Source organism: Cantharellus anzutake (genome assembly GCF_015039405.1).
Source record: "Cantharellus anzutake strain C23 chromosome Unknown EI90scaffold_25, whole genome shotgun sequence".
NCBI classification, from domain to species: Eukaryota; Fungi; Basidiomycota; class Agaricomycetes; order Cantharellales; family Hydnaceae; genus Cantharellus; species Cantharellus anzutake.
The window spans coordinates 253241-274530 of NW_024066975.1; the positions used below are offsets into that span (position 1 = coordinate 253241).

The 21290-nt window shown below is 47.1% G+C and overlaps 6 protein-coding genes across 6 annotated transcripts; 1 reads left to right on the forward strand and 5 right to left on the reverse strand.

Moving 5' to 3' along the window:
- Positions 1-2554: 2554 nt before the first annotated feature.
- Positions 2555-3403, reverse strand: EI90DRAFT_3123971 (uncharacterized protein; the record flags this gene model as incomplete). The annotated part of the gene is made up of 2 exons (XM_039063662.1): positions 2555-3082; positions 3143-3403. 2 exons carry the CDS (start codon positions 3401-3403, stop codon positions 2555-2557), a joined length of 789 nt encoding a protein of 262 aa, XP_038915649.1.
- A 9354-nt stretch (positions 3404-12757) lies between these two features.
- Positions 12758-13256, forward strand: EI90DRAFT_3059107 (uncharacterized protein). Its single transcript, XM_039060410.1, has one exon. It carries the CDS (start codon positions 12806-12808, stop codon positions 13118-13120), a length of 315 nt encoding a protein of 104 aa, XP_038915650.1. The 5' UTR covers positions 12758-12805; the 3' UTR covers positions 13121-13256.
- An 856-nt stretch (positions 13257-14112) lies between these two features.
- Positions 14113-15159, reverse strand: EI90DRAFT_3059111 (uncharacterized protein; the record flags this gene model as incomplete). The annotated part of the gene is made up of 1 exon (XM_039060411.1): positions 14113-15159. A coding segment is annotated over one exon (1047 nt), but the record flags the coding sequence as incomplete, so codon positions are not given.
- Positions 15160-15183: 24 nt separating this feature from the next.
- Positions 15184-15564, reverse strand: EI90DRAFT_2921510 (uncharacterized protein; the record flags this gene model as incomplete). Its single annotated transcript, XM_039054778.1, has 1 exon — positions 15184-15564. A coding segment is annotated over one exon (381 nt), but the record flags the coding sequence as incomplete, so codon positions are not given.
- A 110-nt stretch (positions 15565-15674) lies between these two features.
- On the reverse strand, positions 15675-17024 carry EI90DRAFT_1091894 (uncharacterized protein). Its single transcript, XM_039051479.1, has 2 exons — positions 15902-17024; positions 15675-15848 (listed from the first exon to the last, which is right to left on the reverse strand). Exon 1 carries the CDS (start codon positions 16756-16758, stop codon positions 16069-16071), a length of 690 nt encoding a protein of 229 aa, XP_038915653.1. The 5' UTR covers positions 16759-17024; the 3' UTR covers positions 15675-15848; positions 15902-16068.
- A 2921-nt stretch (positions 17025-19945) lies between these two features.
- Positions 19946-20674, reverse strand: EI90DRAFT_1091084 (uncharacterized protein). Its single transcript, XM_039051476.1, has one exon. It carries the CDS (start codon positions 20572-20574, stop codon positions 20203-20205), a length of 372 nt encoding a protein of 123 aa, XP_038915654.1. The 5' UTR covers positions 20575-20674; the 3' UTR covers positions 19946-20202.
- Between the last annotated feature and the right edge of the window lie 616 nt (positions 20675-21290).

Genomic DNA, 21290 nt, shown 5'->3' on the forward strand with positions numbered 1-21290 from the left:
TCATCCACCGCCCAGGGAAACTCATGGGGAAACCCGACGCGCTCTCGTGCTGTGCCGACCACCCGAAAGGCAAGGACGACAACGATGGGTTGACTCTCCTCCAACCTGCCTGGTTCGAGGCCTGCGCAGCGGAGGCAGTCACGGTAGAAGGCAAAGGGGTGACCATCCTCGAGAGGATCAGCAGGGCAAAGGACCTAGATGAGAAGGTGGTAAAGGCGATGCGGGAACTGGGAGAGGGCACGCTGAGGTCGGACGAGTGGGAGAAACAAGGAGAGCTGGTTCTGTACAGAGGAAAAGTATACGTCCCAAAAGACCCGCAACTCCGCCATGACCTGGTGCACCTGTACCATGACGCGCGCACGACAGGGCATCCAGGGCGGTGGAAGACCCTGGAACTCGTCTCCCGTGACTACTGGTGGCCATGGATGGCGGAGTATGTTGGGCGGTACGTACGCGGATGCGACACCTGCAACCGTGTCAAATCCTTCCCCTCTCGTAAAGTGGGAAAGCTCATCCCGAACAAGATCCCCGCCCGCCGCTGGCAAGTGATCTCAGTAGACATGATTGGAGAACTCCCTGAGTCCAAGGGCTACAACGCCATCCTGGTTGTAGTAGACCGCCTATCCAAACGCATCCACGCAATTCCAACGGTGACAACAGTGGACTCAGCGGGGATCGCGCGGCTTTTCCTCGAACATGTCTGGAAGCACCACGGTCTCCCTGAAGAGATCCTCAGCGACAGAGGGAGCGCATTTGTCTCGCAATTCTCGAAAGAACTTGCGGACCTCCTCAGCATCAAGCTCACCCCCTCAACGCCCTACCACCCCCAGACAGACGGGCAGACAGAGAGAGTAAACCAAGAGGTAGAGGCTTACCTCCGGGTGTTTGTCAACCACCGCCAAGACAACTGGGCGGACTGGCTCCTGCTAGCGGAGTTCGCCTATAACAACTGCATCCACTCCTCCACTCGCCGAACCCCTTTCGAGCTCGACACTGGCCAACACCCTAGGATGGGGACAGAGCCCACACACACATCCGAAGTAGAAGCTGCTGACGCCTTCTCATCGAGGATGATGAAGATGCAGGAAGAGGCGAAGGCGGTGCTAGAGCATGCAGCGGACAAGATGGCCCGCTACTATGACCGGAACCACGAGGTGGCCCCTACATACCAAGAAGGCAACCAGGTCTGGCTCAGCACCCAAAATTACACGACAGACCGCCCAACCAAGAAGCTGGACCATAAATGGACCGGCCCCTTCACAATTATTAAAGTCGTCTTCCCCACCGCTGTCAAACTCCGGCTCACCGCCCAACAAAGAGGGATTCACCCAGTCGTATCGGTAACAAACATCAGACCGCACCGCCCTGACGAGATCGCGGATCGCCCCGCCAACCCCCGCCCAGGCCCAGACCTCGTGGATGGAGAAGAGGAGTATGAAGTAGAGAAAATCCTGGACTCTAAGTGGCTACGCCGAAAACTCCGGTACCTGGTAAAGTATACAGGCTGGCCACACTCAGAAAACCAATGGTTCACGTGCGACCACCTAACCCATGCCTTGGACCTAGTCGAGGAATTCCACCGGACACACCCACATGCCCCAGGGAGAGAAAGAGAGAACCGCCCAGCCGCTTCGAGGCAAAGCGGCTTAAGAGGGGGGTGATGTCAGGGCACACCCCACCTGACCCCGCGCCGTGCCGCCCTACTCCGCTTCCCCGCTATCACCCTTTGTCTCTTCTCCCCCCTTTTCCTTCTTTCTTTCTATTTCCATTCTATGGTCAACTTCCCCTTCTCTATGTATTACTAACACACCTAACCCCGCTCCCCCGATCGCCGCGCCCGCCACGCGCATTCCCGCTCGCAGAGCGGCACACCTCCGGGATCTCCCACGGAGATACCCAGGGGAGTGCGGCTGTGTGCGGGGATGACGTGGCTCCTCCCACGTGACCCCGACCGCATGTATATAATAGCACCTGGGGTGGGAACAGACAAAGCAGCCTTCTTCTCAACTTCCCACTTCAGACTAAGTGGTCAGGGACGCTCACCCCGCAACAGGACCGTCGCTATGCATAGCCAACACCTGTCCCATCGAGTCCCTTGCGCCAGGACCTCACCGCTTTCGGAGCTGTCCCTGACACTTTCCCTCTTTACTGGGGAAACCACTATGGGATGTGAAGCCCCTCCAAGAGGGTCTTGGAGGGTACAGATGGTTGGCTGTGGGGTCAAGACTTCTTGTCTCGACGCCCTGAGAGGAATTTGTTGGGCATCTGCCCGACTGGGCCAATCTTGGCCTAATCTTTCAAAGGCCCCACTTCATGGGTCCTGCGCGGTAAATCGACTGTAGGAACCTAGCCTACGTCTGATCTCCCAGGCATGATCATCCAGACCTTCAGGTCTGTGCATGTAGATGGCATTGCTGTCCATCTGTGTCCCATACTCCACAGACATCTCACTAAGTGCATGGGGAGCAAAGATGGTTCTTTGCTTTTTCTTTATTTCACCCCATGCGTTCATGACAAGGGCAGGCCTGGAACCGTGATGTAGGTTCCGGGTCAATCATGGATCATGATCAGTCTCCCCTTTGTCCGTCGAACTTTCCAAAACGACAGGTGCTTCAGGCACAGGAAGCGACTGAGGAAGTGGCTGTGTCCTTCTGAGGACAACAGGCAGGCCCTGAGGGCCCCAATCGACACTCTTTCCCTTCAGATAAGAAGGGATTCTCTTTGGCGATGGGGTCGAAGAACTCCCAGGCACGGGTTCATCAGCGTGAGGGACGTATGTCATCATCCTCACACTGGGATGCCTGGGCACAGGGAGGTAGGTGGTCGTCCTGACATAGTCTTCGTCAGCAGAGACTTCGTCCACCAGCGAGTTTCGTTGCTGGATGGGTTCTCTGTCCCGTCCCCTGACTGGTACGGGTGGAGGCACACTTGTTGCCTCAAACTGGGGTGAGTTTAGAGGGATTTGGCTTCCAGCCAATCCAGGGCTAGGGTGATAAATCCAAGCCCGTAAGTCCTCTATAGCCTTGTTGTGGTGAGTCAGCCATTGATCGATGCTTCTTAGCATCATCATCAATTCATCATGCTGATCGTTCGACGATCCAGGAGTTTTCGCTCATGGTTTGGTACCACCCATGTTGACGACCTCAACTGAGTTGTCAGGGCCATCACCAAGCCCTAACGCTTCACCCGATCTGAGAGGATCGGGGGAACCAGGTGCGTCAGCGAACGGATCAGGTCCAACTGGCACATCGGGTGGGTCTTCCTCAGGGGGAAGAGGTGCGACCATGGCAGGTACAACCGTGGTCGTGGATTGGGAAGGGCCTGGCGCATCCAGGTCTCCTGGTGGACCAGGAGATGTGTTGGGGTCGTCTGTCTCTCCTGGATCGGGAGGGATTTCAGGCATGTTAACGCTGGGAACCCCAGCGCTATCCGAAGTCTGTGCGTTGTTTCACGCAGCTGCCCTCGTCCTCTTTGCAGAGGGCAAACCCAAAGCTTTCTTTACCATGGTGGTAACGAAAAGTTGGGAACTTCAATTAGATCAGTGCGCTTCGCGACGTCAATCGAAGAAGAAGTTGAAAGGTTAAATTTGTTTGCTCACTGAGCGTAAAAAAGTGTAAGCGTTGTTAAAGGTTGAGTTCACAAGTGATCTTGCGATAGTCAGGTTTTGCCTTACACTCCCAGTCCGCTGAAGTACACTGTATGAAGCTGTATTTATCAATGGGGGGGTAAAAGGCTGGGGAAGCCTTTACCCCCCTTGCATGTAGGTTAAATACAATATTGTATATACATGTGATAGTTGCGGCTTGGGACCACATGGTAGAAATGAAGGGTTCGGGAATAGAAGTGTCGCATCGGGTACAAACCCGACGCGATAAATAAAGAATGAAGAATGAATAAGGTAGGCCGCGAGTATGCAGCCTATATCCCTTACAAGGCAGCAGGCCACTGAGTACCTCAGCACCCTATGGGCAAGCTACCCTGCAGGGAAGTGTCCACATGTTATACGAGACCGCCGAACTCAACAAGTTTGGCAAAGTCAAAGCTCCCGTCGACGTTGAAGGAGAGAACAAAGGAAAGTCAGTTGGGAGGTCAAACGAGACCACCACCAAGCTGTTCCCTGGTTCTTTAGTTAGGATGGGGAAGTGTACTAGTGTTATTTATTGTAAATAAAGTACCAATCCGAGTGTTTTGGCTAATTCTATTTTTATGGGTTAGTTTTAAAGTTCCTGGGAATTGACTTACAGATAAACCGAGCCCTGCGGAGCTGTTTCTTTATTGAAATTTATTAATTTGTCTAGGTGTAATTCTGTGTAGCGTTGTTTAATTTGGATTTAAACTTGAATTTAATCTTCTACTTGGTGAAGTTTCAAAGATTCTATTCAGTTAATGAATTTGGATTATGTCTGGAGTGTCCCTTGAGTTTGTTTTATTTTTGTCTTATTTTATTGCTTGTTTTAACAGTAGCAAAATAACTGTTTTGTGTTTACACTTTGAAATCTGGAGTGTTAACCAGCTCTCCTGTTGAAATATCTACTTAATATTTCTCTCCTTAATTGCTGCCTTTTACTACAGTGGCAATCTTAACTGTATATCACTTTTTCGCACTGGAGTGACAACCAGAAATGCTTGAGAAAAATAATACTCTATTTTCTTACTTCTCTAAGGGGGCGAAAAGTCGCAGAAAGGGTCTCCCTTTTATACTCCTTGGGTCGCCTTCCTTTTTCATGCTCTACCTTCTATTTACAGGATTTATTTACAGTGTATTTTTCTCAAACTGAATAAAAAGTGAAATTTTCACGCTATAGTTCCACTGCGCTTTGCTGCGCTGAACTGCGGCTCTACTGTGGTCAGACTGCGCCTGGAATCCTTATTGTCCTTCCTCGCCTAAGCTATTTTAATGGTTAATTAGAATTTGTCTGCGCCGCATTTGCCGCAGTTCCCTATTTCAAATTCCCCATATTTCCCATTAAGTTCGCTATGACTCGGTCATACTGAATTCAAACCTCGCATTACTATGCGTGCGACTGTGCTGAGACCTTCAGCTGATTTATTCCAATTTTATTTAGTGACATTTAGTTAAAATGAGACTGAAATGATAAATGAGTGAATTATTCAGGTTTAAAACTGAAAGAAAAAGTTGCTAGTAATCAAGAATTACTCAAACGAATGTGTTATAGCTCTCTACTTCATTAGAACATCGTTCCCTAAAATTCCCGCCATGGTCCGTCGTAGTTTAGTAGTTTTCGTGAATTTCGTTCATATTCCCTGATTCCCCTTTGTATTATCACATCCTAATCCTCCATATGTATTGTTCGTTGTTATAGTAGGTCGTCCTCGAAGATATCATATTTTTATGTATTTTATTTAGGGCTCTAGACCTCTTGAAGCTGTCTTCCCGCGTGTTTTCAGGTTTCTAACTTCATGTCCTTGTATCTCATTCATTTCTGGATGTTTTCTCACGTTCTTGGGATCATAAATTTTCATTTATTCCCACCTTTCCACTGGTACTAAGGTTGTGTCCTATTTCCCTGTATTCGTTGAGTTAGCAAAGTTTCGCGCGCACATTCGGTAATCACGTGCGTCGTTCCCATAGTTGTTCGTATGCGGGAGCCGTTTTCGTTTAGTTGTTCAGGATTTATGATATGCGCGGGTGTTTATTTCTTTCATATGGGCTTCTGTGATTTATTTCAGATTTTTCCCTCATGTTCTAAGGTTGTTTTGCACTTTCCGTGCTTTGTTTTGACCGGGCTCTTCCTTATTTGGACGGAAATTGGTCTTCGCGATCTGCCGAAGTGCGGATCTCGGTTCCGACAGCCGGTTCCCTGCGCATCGCCACCTTCACGTGTCATTACACATGATGCGGATTCCTATATTCCCGTCATGGGTATAACTTCACAACGGCTGGACCGTTTGGGCTGAGAATTTGCATAGCTATAGTTTCCTATTTTTCATAATTTCCGTGTAAATTTCGTTGTATGTTTTAATTATGGATCCTACGCAATCATCGTCTTGTCCCTGAGCTCGGACTTTTGATGTCGCTATTCCCGTTATTGGATTTCTCATTAACGCATGATCCTTTTATTATGGAAATTTGGGAGGATTAAGAGTAGATCCCTTCCTTTCTAATGGGCTATCAAGCTTGTCTCGGTCGTTACTAGTTAATCTTCGCGCTTGCTTTTTAGACATTGTCCTCGTTTTGCAGGAGTTTTAGTCATATCTCCGTCGTTTAAGGGTAGTTTCCCCTGTAATTACTCTCATTGGTTCCGTTTGGGGGACATCTACATTTCCTATTATAAACACGACTTTGACTTTTGCATTAGTTCCTGAGGAATCTTTGTTCCGTGGTACTTCCATCCTTGCTACGTGTGCGGACGTGGGAAAGTAGTTTCCGTGGAGGTTCTCTGATTATTTTTATAGTCAAATCTTGGTCGATTGTCCTAATTCTTGGTTTAATATTTGCTATAAATTCCCCCGAGAATTCCGTCTCGTTGATGGTAAGCTTGAAGTATTTTTGTTATTTTTCTTTCTTTCGATTTATCGTGTATAGTCATAATAATTCGTAAAAATTCGTAAAATTCGTTAAAATTCAGGTCCTTCTATGTTCTCATATCTACTTGTCGTATGAGGTTTTTGTGATTTATCTGGCATATTTCCATAATGGGTTTCCATAGTGTGGCCGTTATTTCTCCTACAACGTAACAATCAACCCCAACTTCCCCATGAGGAGAACAGCAGGGTCAGAAGTGGCACACAACGCTGCATATGCTTGGTGGACAAGCGTTGTAGGAGAAATAACGGTCACACTATGGAAACCCATTATGGAAATATGCCAGATAAATCACAAAACCCCATACGACAAGTAGATATGAGAAAATAGAAGAACCTGAATTTTAACGAATTTTTACGAATTATTACGACTACATACAATAAATTGGAAGAAAGAAAATTAGCAAAAATACTTCAAGCTTAGCATCAACAAGACGGAATTCTCGGGGGAATTTATAGCAAATATCAAACAAATAATTAGGACAATCGACCAAGATTTGACTATAAAAACAACCAGAGAACCTCCACGGAAACTACTTTCCCATGCCCACACATGTAGCCGAGGATGGAAGTACCACGGAACAAGGATTCCTTAGGAACTAATGCAAAATTCAAAGTCGTGTTTATGATAGGAAATGTAGATGTCTTACAAACGGATCCAATGAAAGTAATTACAGGGAAAACTACCCATAAACGATGGAGATATGACCAAAACTCTCGGAAAACGAGGACAACATTTAAAAGGCAAGCGCAAAGAACAAGCAGTAACGACCGAGACGAGCTTGATAGCCCATTAGAAAGGAAGGGATCTGATCTTAATCCACCCAAATTTTTATAATAAAAGGATCACGCATCAATGAGATATCCAATAACTGTCATATCCATCCCCGGCCATCGACTTCCGGTCCCTCCGACCCCTCCGTTCCAACTCCGCTCCTCCCTCACCAACCTCGGAGCCCCCGTATTCCACAAACCTCTCGGTACCCCTCAACGGTCACCACCCCCTCATTTCAATTTATTACCTACGCCTCCCTAAGTACAGAGCCCCGAAGACTTCCGGACAGCTCCGACGTCCGCTAGCGCACTCCCGCCTCCACTGGGCAATACACTTGCCTGCCCTGCAGAGCCCACCTTCGGGCCTATCCCTCCTTTCCGTTTCTGGGTTATCGCCTGCCTTTCCGCTAACCCCGTGAACCGACTCGTCAGTAATATTCAGTCGGCTAATGGTTAAACCCCGTTAGCTCCGCTCCGTCGGCTCCGCCAATTGCGGAACCGTCCCCGCTGTAACCATATATATATCCCCACTTGTACATAGGTTACGCCCCAGTAGAAAAATCAACTAGAGTTACCCCCCTAGGTTCTAAGTGCCAGTCAGTAAGTTAGGGCACGGACGTGTCACTAGGCACAGCGCTCTTGGCAGAAGTCGCTGAGGCCAAAGCCCTCCGTTACGGAGACATTCCTTCGTCTCGAGTCTGGTCTCTGACAATAATGGGAAGAGTGACATCAAAGGTCTGGGCTCAGGGAAAAGGCGACGTTTACGTAGGATCCATATTTAAAACACACAACGAAATTCACATGGAAATTATGATAAATAGGAAACTATAGTTATGCAAATTTTCAGCTCAAATGGTCCAGCTATTGTGAAGTTATACCAACGACGGGAATATAGAAATCCGCATCATGTTTAAAGACATGTGAGGGTGGCGATGCAAAGGGAACTGGCCATCGGAACCGAGATCCGCACTTCGGCAGATCACAAAGACCAATTTCCGTCCAAATAAGGAAGACCCCAGTCAAAACAAAGCACAGAAAGTACAAAACAACCTTAGATCATGAGGGAAAAATCTGAAATAAATCACAGAAGCCTGTATAAAGGATACAAACACCCGAGCATACCATAAATCCCGAACAATTAAACAGAAACGGCGCTGTTGTGGGGACAACTCCATGTACCGCAAAAAGTCAGATTCTGCGGAATTTGGCCACAAACACCCACTACATATCCGCTGATGCTCCCGATGCTCATTCTATCACTATCCAACACTCCATAAACTCATTCCTTATTTTTCCTTATTTTCCCCATCATTCCCGACAACCCCAAGCAAAATTCCCATGCCCAACCATGCTGCCAATTTCACCCCCTCTCTAGATCTCCATAACCACACATACAACCCAGCCATTTTTCTACCCGATAATGATGCTCTACCATCCTTCTTCACCCCCGGAGCATTTCCCAGAATGGCAATCCCATACCCGGATGGTTCAGCATGGAGTATAGTCTCATGTGGTCTTGACAGCACCTGTCAATGGCCACATCTCAAGAAGTACTGCACCAATTGGGACGAATAAGGGCTCGTTGGAAAGCTGGAGACGAGGAGGTTGCTGACGGGAGGATAGGCGGGCGCTGTGGCGAAGTTAATTTTCACAATTCCCATTTCGGACCCGTTGTCATATATTCTCCATTCATTCATATTCCTTTTATTGTTTCTTTGTTCCCAATTGGATATTTATCATTTACGGTTGCCTAACGGCCCGTTTACATTCCCCCATTCCACCCACCCCATTTCCAATCCACACAAAATAGATAATAGCTTGTACATAACAAGTTAGTACTGAATAGACCCGTGAAGGGACAAGCAGAAGTTACATCCAAGTGGCAAAGATGCCATCCATGACCCTAACGCCCCCTCTGAGTTAGTTGCTTACGTCTAAGACCCCTCTTATCAGAATCCTCAGCCTTGACGTCCAAGAGAGATGTAGGTGAGTGTTTGTTTGAGGTTCTAGCAGACCCGGTAGTGCCCCAGGACCAAAACCCGGCCCCACGAACCACACCCACACACACTACCACCCTCCCCCTTCTCTCTGTCTCGAGTCTAGGCGATAGACCCGTTACAGTGCCTGCATATGAACGACTACAGGAATGATGCACGTGATTACCGAATGTGTGCACGAACTTTTGCTAACTCGACGAATACCAAGAAATAGAATACAACTTTAGTACCATTGGAAAGGTGGGAATAAATGGAAATTTATGATACCGAGAACGTGAAAAACCATTCAGAAATGAATGAGATACAAGGACATGAAGTTAGAAACCTGAAAATGCGTGGGAAGACAGCTTCTAGAGGTCCAGAGCCCCAAATAAAATACATAAAAATATGATATCTTCGAGGACGACCTACTATAACAACGAACAATACATATGGAGGACTAGGATGTAATAATACAAAGGGGAATCAGGGCAGATGGATGAAATCCACGAAAACCACTAAACTATGACGGACCATGGCGGGAATTTTAGGGAATGATATACCAATGAAGCGGAGAGCTATAATACATTCGTTTAAACAATTCTTGACTACTAGCAACTTTTTCTTTCAGTTCTAAACCTGAATAATTCACTCATTTATCATTTCAAGTCTCATTTCAACTAAATGTTACTGGATAAAAATAGAATAAATCAGCTGAAGGTCTCAGCACAGCTGTACGCATAGTAATGCAAAGTTTGAATTCAGAATGACTGAGTCATAGTGAACTTAATGGTAAATATGGGGAATTTGAAATAGAAAACTGCGACAAATGCAGCGCAGTCAAGTTCTAATTAACCATTAAAATAGCTTAGGCAAGGAAGGACAATAAGGATTCTAGGCGCAGTCTGACCACAGTAGAGCCACAGCAGAGCGCAGTAGAACTATAGCGTGAAAATTTCATTTTTTATTCAGTTTGAGGAAAATACACTGTAAATAAATCCTGTAAATACGAGGTAGAGCATGAAAAAGGAAGGCAACCCAAGGAGTATAAAAGGGAGACCCTTTCTGCAACTTTTCACCCCCCTCAGAGAAGTAAGAAAATAGAGTATTATTTTTCTCAAGCATTTCTGGTTGTCACTCCAGTGCAAAAAAGTGATATACAGTTAAGATTGCCACTGTAGTAAAAGGCAGCAATTAGGGAGAGAAATATTAAGTAAATATTTCAACAGGAGAGCTGGTTAACACTCCAGATTTCAAAGTGTAAACACAAAACAGTTATTTTGCTACTGTTAAAACAAGCAATAAAATAAGACAAAAATAAAACAAACTCAAGGGACACTTCAGACACAATCTAAACCCATTAACTGAGTAGAATCTTTGAAACTTCACCAAGTAGAAGATTTCATTCAAGTTAAAATCCAAATTAAACGATCCAACACAGAATTACACCCAGACAAATTGAGAAATTACAATAGAGGAACAGCTCTGCAGGGCTTGGTTTATCTGTAAGTCAATTCTCAGAAACTTTTAGACTAACCCATAAAATAGAATTAGCCAAAACGCTTGGATTGGTACTATAATTACAACAAATATTACTAGTACACTTCCCCATCCTAACTAAAGAACCAGGGAACAGCTTGGTGGTGGTCTCGTTTGAACCTCCCAACTGACCTTCCTTTGTTCTCTCCTTCAGCACCCACTTCATCAAGTCCACAGCTCGACACCATAGCCCAGGCTACGTCATCACATCCGATGCAGCAATCAGATGTCCAGATGAACAACCTGGAGGAAAACCCTCCTCTGGGGCAATAACTCTACCCTCAAAGAAAGGGAAAGTGACATGGTAATACACCATTGAGGCGCCATGAAAACACCTTCCCCCAACTCGAGGCCCTGCACACAATATTGTATGCGAGGAACTGCAAGTAACAATTGCAGAAACTTCTACTCCATCCAACCCACATCCACCACCGCTCATGTGTAAACACTATTTACACACGACTCCTCACGGAACAAGTGAGGAGGAATACCAAAGATATACAATCTTTGGGTTGAAATCCACTTTCAAAACTTCCTTCTTCTACTTTCCTCCCTTTCCTGTGATATCCATGTATCACTGTTTACTTTAAAGTAATGGCCCCACACCCCTTCATTTTCTTTTCTTCTTCATCCTTATTTCCCATCCTCTTCCTAAATGTACACATCACCCACTTTAAAGTGGCGATAACAAACTTTCTTTAAAAAGAAAAAATACATTTTTCACCTTGAATTCAATTTCTTTTCTTTCTTCTTCCTCCTAAAACCATGTATTTGTCACACATGTAATGCAAAGGGGGAGAATGTCAGGGCAATAGCCCCAAACCCCGAGTCTGATGTAACAACGGTGTACATAGAGTCACATGGCTAAGCGGCAACTTCCGGTAACCGCTTAACACCATTGTATCACTTATGGTCTGGTGTGCTGAGCGACCCCCTGAGACCTCACATGTCAGGTGAAACAATGAAGGAAATACCAATCTTTTAGTACATTCAAAGAAGTGATAATGGGAAATTTGCTTCAGTCAAGCCTTTTCATGCCTCAAATGGACAGGTATATTCATTCTGATACAGAGTGAAAGCAAATCAAGGGACTATGACAAGAGCAGAATCAAGACAGTCCCAATGCTGAGCACTCATTTGTCCAACCTGGGACTAAATGACAGTGCAAGGGAGGAATGGTCATAGATCTGTTGAAGTCTCCAAGCTTTATCTATACCCACTGCACCCTAGGGAAAGGAGACCTCGTCCAAGGGAAGTCCAGTGTTGGAATACGAGTCACATGATGAAACTGAACCGGAATATCTGGGAATATTCTATGGGTTACTAGGCGCCTGCATAAGCGCTGGGCATAGAAGAGCCTGGAATATTGTTGAGGAGTATAAATATGGGCACTGGAGCGCCGTGTGTATTTTAGATATATTTCTTTCTATTATTACATCTGGGTTGTGAGTGAACCGCTGAAGCAGGTTGCCATATTTGGAACACCGTGTTTACAACATCCAGAAAGATGGAAAGGCAACCTAGTGAAACTTTGTGATTCCCCCTCTGACAGTGGATAGAAGGTGCAAAGGTAAATATTGCAACTGACCACAGACATCCTAAATGACTTGGCTAAGATCAATGATAATTGGAGCTGTCTGCTGGCCTTGGAGGAGAATTCGAGTCCCATCTTCGCTGGACCGAGGGCTGTACAGACCAGTAGCATCAGATGGCACTTGATCACCATACCAAGCACCTAGACCTTCAACACCAGAAAAGACAACTGGGCGATACTCCTTGGGAATCATGAATTTTAATTTGCCATCAAAGAACACTAATAGCCCAGTGTAGTCACTATCAATAACAGTTCCAAATAGCGGGGCTCCGGCAGCAGATGAATAGATTTCAAACCTCTGCCATATCCTACCCCTGTCCTCCTTGCTTTGCAAGAGAACATAAAATGGGCACTTGATCCAGGATTCGTCCAAGTTATGCCCTGCATGTGTTTTGGAATGATGTATATTTGCTGCTTCATCTTCTGTCAAGGAAAGGGTAGGTCGAGCAGATACAGGATCAGGGATGCGATAAGAGAAGGTGAAGGGAACAGCAGGATTCATAATCCAAAAATTGAAATCCATCACACGGTAACTCGCAATGAGCTCACCCGAACCTGTCGACCAGGTGAAAGCACTGAGGCCATCAAAAGCGCCAATATAACGTGTGGCCGGAGAAAACCCAAGCGTGCGACGGTGAGGAATAGCGAGCACTGGGAATGCAGAGGACCTAGTAGAAAACTTGGAGGCTAAGATAGGAGGGTTGGAAGTTGGAGTGAAACTATTGGAAGTAGGGGGTGCAAGGTGCTGCATGTGTGGGTCACCCGAAATGGATATGAGGGTCATGCTGTCGTACCAAGAACTATCAGCGTTCCGTGGAACCCGTATGATAAATAATCCATTATCTGATACTCGAGTTACAGCAGGAAGAGGATTGTTGGGAAGAGTACCGATATTAATGGGTGTCATATCGTGGCTAAGGATGGTGACATTCCCCTCATTGTCCTCAGCAGCAACTTGGTGGCTGCCATGGACGAATTCAATCCAGACTGGATGGTTGGGTGGATTGAGCTGGAATCGGGAAATCGTGCACTGATGGTCAATATCGGCAAGCTCGATAACACCGCTACCAAAACCAAGAGCTACATGGTGACCATCAAGGGAGAGCGCCGCGCATATCACAATACCGTTACGAACATCACGGTCATTGAATTGGGCATCATAATTAACCTCATCACCCCAACCACCAGCCTTCTTTGGCAAATTAGGTAGCTTCGCCTCCATGACCATTCGAGCATTGAGTAAATACTCACTCAATGGGATTCTGTGCCCGGAAAACTCGCCGGAAATGGTGAAGATCCGGACGGGATCAGAGAGGTGGCCATACAGTTTGTACAAAGGTGATGAGGATGGGGTGAAAGGAAGGGTCGATCGATGGAGGTGCCATGGCATCAGGTAAATCGCATCCAGATACCCCATAAATTGGTTTTCTCGAGCTTCTCTCAAAAGTTTGAATGAATCGCAATTCTGTTAAAAATGACATCATATAAAATAATCACGACACAACGATTTTTATTTACCTTGAATTCATCAAATCCATCAGGGAATCCTTTGCCATGTTCATCAAGCGACGCCAGGTGCATAAATGTAACCAAGTTTCGTGTGAGGAATGTATGAAACTCGTTCTGCACATTGGACCCTTGTGCAAAGAGTTGTGAGGGGTCTAAGTGTTCTAATAAATATTCACGAGCATATCGGAAATGATGAGGGAGGCAATGTTTTCTCTCCATATAATCGCTCCATTTCCCCGCATCGCCTAAAGGGAGAACAGTGGGCAACCCAAACATATCCCGCTCACAACTACTATTGAAAAATCGGAGGAGTGGCAGTCCGATGAAATACTTATTTGCATCCCTGATAAAGAATACTTTGTCATTGTCATCACCAATCGGATCCCCCATTATAAACTCTTTCATCGTTGCATGATAGAATTTGACACCCTGGATTTCCTCTGAGGAACTTTCTGGAGGACTTTCTGGAAGACTTTCCGAAGAACGTTCCAAGCCAAACTTTGAAGAAAGATCAACAATTGAGCAAATTGGATCCAATATGGCTAGGACCTCTTCCTCGGCAATTCCTGACAGCTGCGATATAAAAAACACACTTAGTGGTTCAAATGCCGCGTTGATTGTCGCAACCACTTGGCGGTACTTCTTGGCTGTATGTGTACGGACTCCAGATGAACCGACTATATAGGCACGGCGAAGTACACGCAAGTACTCCTTATTGATGTCTTCAGGGGCATCGATCAAATCACGAAAGTATTCGAACTCGGATCGAAGGGTTGCACCACGACAGGTTTGAAAGGAGACATCCCGAACTCGGATTGAGGCAATAATCGGCAATCCACGACATGCTGAGACAAACGCATCCACTTCTTCTTTTGATGGTTTCCAGGAAGAGTTATCGATGCAATCCCGAAGGCCTTCCTCCACCATGCGGTGGATAGTGTGGAAGTTCTCTTCCTCGGCGACAATGTCCATGTCTTCACAAGGTATGACAAGACCCTGAGCTCGAGCTCTAACCCAAGCCAACACAACGGATGACTCTGGCCGACAGCTGACCAACACGGCAAATGCGGGAGGCAGCTCATCAAGGATAAGTACTAGCTTAATTAAGGACTTGAGTTCCTCCTGAGCCCCACACTCGTCCAGTCCATCCAAGATGATGACGGGACGCTCCCCACGCAAAGATAAGAGTTTGTGTGTGAGATCGACAATCAAAGATCCCATCTGCTCCTCCAGTCGGAGGTCCTTCAGTCCCGGGGACTGTCGAAGTTGACTGACAAGAAGACCTTCATACTCGGCGTTAAACAAGGCAAGCTGGCGTGCGAGAGTAGAGGGAAAGTGTTCAATCGAAGCAAGTCCTTCTCCCTGACGATTTTTGTCCCAGAAGAAAGATGCTGCCAAGCGACCCTGCTTGTTAAGAGCCGAGGCAACACTCATCGATATAGCAGTCTTTCCCGTACCCGGAGAGCCACGAAGCCAGACAAATCGGTGCTTCCCGTTCTCCAAATGATCGAGTATCGATTTCTGGATCTGGACACGCGTACTTTTCAGGCACTCCGACTTGCTTTTCACGGCAAGATATCCCGCATTTGCTTTGTGGAGTTTTGAGAGTTCATCTGAAATGTTCATTAAATTCCAAACGGTGAAATCAATGGAGAACAACAAACAGTCCACCGATACCCGAATTGTGTGAAGGAGACTTAGAGTTGTCGCAGCAGCCTATGGAGAATCGCCCGGTCAATCTTCTAATGGCTTGAACATAAACGAGACGAACCGAAAAGTGGGAGATAGCATCACGGATGCACGACTGTACGGCGCTTATTTCTTGCGTTATCTCAGTCGCTAAAATTACCCTCTTGGCAAGCTTTTGACGTTTGAGTGCCTCGATTTGCTTTAATTGTTGTTTTAGAGCTCTGTGACCGAGGGTCAAGATTTGGGCGAGAGAACAATGAATGAATGCACATACGAGTTAAATCGTTCAATCAGTTCACTTATTTCGAGAGGAACTTGGCCAGTCCACAACTGGACTGGCCTGAAAATCGTTTCGTGAGCCTTTCGAACTTCATCGTCTAATCCCTTGAGATTTTCGTCGTTGTCGTCGATGGTCTGCATGAAAACATGGAGGTTATATCATTAGATCGCAAAATCGCAACAACACCTGCGAACCTCGTAAACTTGGAGCCATTTCAGAAGTATACTTGGTATCTGATCGACGTTTGGAATAGGGGCGAACTTAAGGGCAGAGGCGGCAGTTTGAAGGACGAGCTTTGTGGCGGCGATGATTGTTTTCTTTCCGTCACCAGCAGGGACAGCTGAAGATGACGGTGTCCGATCTGTTGACGATGGGGCATCTGAGTTCACGCTTGTGCGTCCTGGTGGTGGGTGGGGTGTCTCAGTGTTGTTATGGATGATGGGTTCGTGGGGCATCATGTGAGGGATATCGATGGCCCCCTCAGGGAGAACGGGAGATGGCGATAAATTAGGGGGTGGTGGGTCAGGCGTAGAAGGGGAAGATTGTCTGTGATCGGAGGGCTTCGATTGGTCGATATCAGTGGGATCGGGACCGGGACTTCTGCTCAACAGCTTAGCTATAGTGTGCCGAACAGACCACCGCTGCTTCCGGCCTCGAGAACTACCGCCGGTAGTAGTCAGAGGCTTAAGACCGGATCTATCAGATCCACCGCGATCTGTGCTAGTTGTTGCAACGCTTTCAATGGGAGGAGTAGTGATCTGAAGGCTGGGAACAGAGGTCGAGGGTCGCGAAGAGCCACCGGGAGGCGCAGGAGAGTGTCCTCTGTTAGAAAACTTAAGTCGATCAAACATCGTGTATCAGCAATCGCAGAGGGCGTTGTGGGCAGAGAGGAGAGAGTTGAACCGCCCTCGACCACACATCGACATATAAGGCAGTACTGTCCTAACTACTGCCAAAGCAGGACAACAAATATTGAAATACCCTTCTGTTGGCGATGGAATGTTAACTACGCTATCTGGGGCCGATAGCGAAATCCAAAAAAACCACTTGTGTTTACTACGTTCCCTTGTAAGTAATTTTTTAGCATTGTCGCTGTCGTTGATAGTTATTTGGTTCGAACCACCAAACGCAGCCTTGTGTTTCCTGCCATAGCGAACTGTCCTATACGCGAATATTAAACTGATTGCACACACAAACATCAGGGTCTCGTCTGTTGTCCACCTTGTCAGTTGTTCCCTCTCCACTGCCATCCAGCAATACGCTTCAGCCCGGTTGCTTCGATTCCAGAACAGCTCTAGATGACTTCCCAGCTCCTCGTATAGGGATCCAAGCCATTGATGGTGGGCTGTGTCTGACTGGATGGCTTTGTGTTAATGGCGACACAAACCTAGACGAAATTTCAGCAGCAATTACTTACCAGGCAAGGCATCCACTATTTTTGTCGGGCCACTGGCCAGTAATAGAACTGATGCGAAAAATATCAATATTCCAATCTTGCACTATTACTGTTGGACTCCTTTCTGCGGTTGTCCGCTTCCCTCAACTCTAATTGGCGACCTCGCACCTCCGGGTATCCAAGTATCGGAGGTATCCTATTTTGCTGGAGTTCTAAAACATGAATTTACCTAAGTCTTCCCCCGCATATCAAGTGCTACTATCCTTGGGAATGGGTGGGTAGAAGATGTTAATACTTGGAGTGATGACGAAGTTCCATCCGTACAGAGTATCTCGATCTCAGGCTCTATACTCTCAGACGGCAATCACACGAGCGCACCACAATGGACTTCTTGTTAGTCCTTCCCCTCCCTAGAAATTCTACTTCATCGATTCCCTCTGTGTCCTCTGCTCATGTCACTCCACCGTCTCCGCGTTGACGCGTCAACATAGCTCCATCAGGTTGTTACTCTTTAACACGCTAAACGGTCCGTCCATCCCTTCCCGTCACTAGCTCTCCCTCAGAGCCACCGACTGGAAAGCGTCCCCGCAACGTTCAAAAGGTAATTTGTCTCCTCTTCTTTCCGCCAACAAACCCACTCTACTTCCAACCTGTTTGAATCTATCCAAAACATCGAACATCACCGGCAAGGTGAAAGGTCAAATAAACGGGATGATAACAATGAACGGCCGCTCAGAAATTTTCAAGTACAGAGCTTCATGGCAAACGAAAGACAATCTGTTCGGAATGCGGCTCCTTGTGCTCGCAAGCACCTTCAGTCCTCAAACTATCTCTGCCAGTATCGTAGGAGCAATGTTTATCAATGGGCCATAGGTTGTCGGATGGGGATTCCATGAGTGCAGCAACCCATGCCGGGAGGACGCTTGGCTCAATTGATCCCCATGCAAGGAAATCTTGTATGATCCTTGTTTGGGGTGGTGGCGCTTCGCCGTTTGACTTCAGAGCAAGAGGATGCTGTTCCCCCTTCACCTGCCGTTCACAACTGACTGGTTATTATGAATATTATAAAATGTCAAGCGCAAATGATGTACAAATCGGAGGACAATGTATGACGCAGTGACAGAAAACCGCTCGAACTAGGCGACTAACAAGTGGAGAAGAAGGAATCGCAATGACCCGTGACCCATCCTAAACGACCCGCTAATTTCGGCGACAATTGGAGTGCTCGACCGGAGGTGATAGAGATTCGTGATTCGTAGCATCAAACGGCAATTCGATCACCACATGAGGCTCCTAGTTGGTTGACGCAACCCACGTTAACCGGCGGGTACCGCATGGAGACAGTGGACTCTGTTCCGCCATCAAACCATGTTTCCTATCCAGAGCAATGGGTGTTCTTCCTGCAACAGACGAATTGACGCCGAGGTCCTCGTGCGGGCTTGGTGGGAGGCCGTAAATTGGGATGCATCTGAGTCACGCATCCAGTTCGGAAAGGTGCATGTCTGCTGAATCACCAGGGAGGATTGGGTCGAGGGGATACAGGAGTAGGGATGAGATATGAGCAAGTGGTGGGGATCTGTGAGATTCATAAATCAAGAACTGACATTCGTAACGCTGTAAGGGGCAATGAACTCGCCCGACTCGGTCGACTGAGTGAAAGCGCTGACTCCATCGCAAGTGCCAAAATACCATGCTCCGGAAGGAAACCCAATGCGCGCGACAACGAGGAAGGGCTAGCAAAGGATTTGGGTGGAAGGATGGAGTGGAAGGGTCAGAAGGAAAACGTGCGGGTCGTCGGTATAGGCGTCATGTTGCCGACATGTTGTCGTACCAAGGCCTCTGACATCAATGTTCCGGCACGAAGGGGCCGTTGGGGAGAATATCAAGACTCACGGGGACGATACCATGGCTAAGGGTGACGATGACCGCGGACATCCTGGACGACTTTACTAATATCGACGACAATTGGAACCGTCATCCGGCCTTGGAGTTCCATCCTTGCTGGATGGAAGGCGGTAAGAGAAACGGCGCTCGATTACCGTACGAAGGCGCTCTCAGACGGTTGTCGCCATGCACCCTAAGATCACCGCGGCAGAGAATTCTATTCTGCAGTTGGACCATATTAGTAGCTCCTCACTCGTTTCCGGTGCACAATAGCGAGACTCTTCCGGCAACAGGCGAATAGACGCCAAGGTCTTCATGCATGCTTGACCTAGGACCCGTCTACTCTGCGTCCACTAATTCGGAATGATGGATGTCTGTCGCATGTCCTTCAGTGAGTCGGGTGGACACGGGATCAGGAATACATGAGATATGAGCAAGGGGGATTCATAATCCAAGAACTGAGTTTCATGATGACGCGCAACCAACTCTGTAAACCGAGAAAAAACCCGAACGTGCGGCAATGAGGGTTGGCTAACAAAGGATTTGAATGGAAGGATGGAAATGGAAGGGACGGAAGGAGGGGAAGCGGCTGAACGGGCATGAAAGCAAAGAACAGTTCGGTAGTTGAAGATGACTGTTCCGAAATTGGAATCATGCGCGATTCTTCTTTTGAGCCCCTCTCGGAGCCCGAATGAATCGCAATTCTATCAGAAAATGACATCAGCATCGTTAAAGCACTTAGGCACGATATCACCCACATGATATGATGTAAATGAACGAAATCGCCGTCCCTCTCCTAAAATGGGAGTAGCGGGCATCCCAAATACAGCTGGCTCATTATTGTTGACAACTCAGGCAGTCCGAGGAAATACCATTTAAAAAAGAATACTCTGTCGTTTTCACAACCAATTGGATCCCCTGTTATGAATCCCTTCACCGCTGTGCGTGATAGGATGTGACGCACTTCGTGTTCACCGAAGAATTTCCTGGGGAACGATCCGAGTGGCGATAGGACCTAATTGGTTCCCATGTTGCTAGGACCTAACTCCTCAGTTATTCCTACATTATTTCTTATATAGCAATCCCTGCGCGCCGAAGCCATGGTTCTCACCCGGTGGAACTTCCTCCTGGACGTCCACTGTTCCTCCAACTCCTTTACGGACCGCGTCTTCACGTCAATCCTCATTTGCGCCACCTTAGTACCCAAACCACTCTCCACCTCCGCATATACCAGGTGGCACGAAGTCGTTAGTCCTTCAGCGGCCCAGTGGGATCTGATTGTTCTTGTGTCAGTCCCGAGCCAAGTGTCTCCACGCCGAGCGCGAGGAGGCCCACGTAAAAAGCACGCGAGGTGTTCGAATTGGTGGTGGGGACGTCCCGCTTCCATGGCAGTGACGTAGAGGAGATCACGAGTCGGAGAGAGATATTGTTTATAACGCCTTCTACGGATTCGAGATTTAAATAGCAGTTTTATGAAGGGCTGTAAACAACGGAAGTCTTACACATGTCCAAAAGTCGCTTTTCGAACTTTCCAGAGAGGAGGTAACCTTTCAGCAGATATTCGTACTGAAATTGGAAGGCACCTCAATGAATCAGAGATGCCACTATGGGATGAGGTTATCACTTACCGCGCTGTCTTGGGCTTGTCCAGATCGCGGCATTTGTCTTCAAAGCCGGTTGGATGAAGGTATATGTGACACACCAACAACCAAGCTGAGTACCGCTTTCCAACCTCCAAAAAATCTACTCTACAACCCATCATTCGTCTGCGTCTCCTGCAGAACGTCGATGACTTTGTCTGATCTAAGGAAATACTCCTTTCGTCCAGTAAGATGCGCGAGGAGTACTTGAACTCCGTCTAGCATCTGGCGACCCCCGCAAGGAGTATCGATCGTTCCTGACCAACACGTTGTGTGATTGCTGATGTGATAAGTTGGTCAGCGATGGCAGAGAATACGGATAGCGTGTGTCGATGTCGAGTGTCGGTGTTCAAGGGACTTGTTCAATACGTGCCTAGGTAGCGAATGATTGTTTCGAAGAAAGGGATATCGCCATTCTAAATAGGAAGAGATAGATTACGCCATTGTTAATTCGAAAATCTAT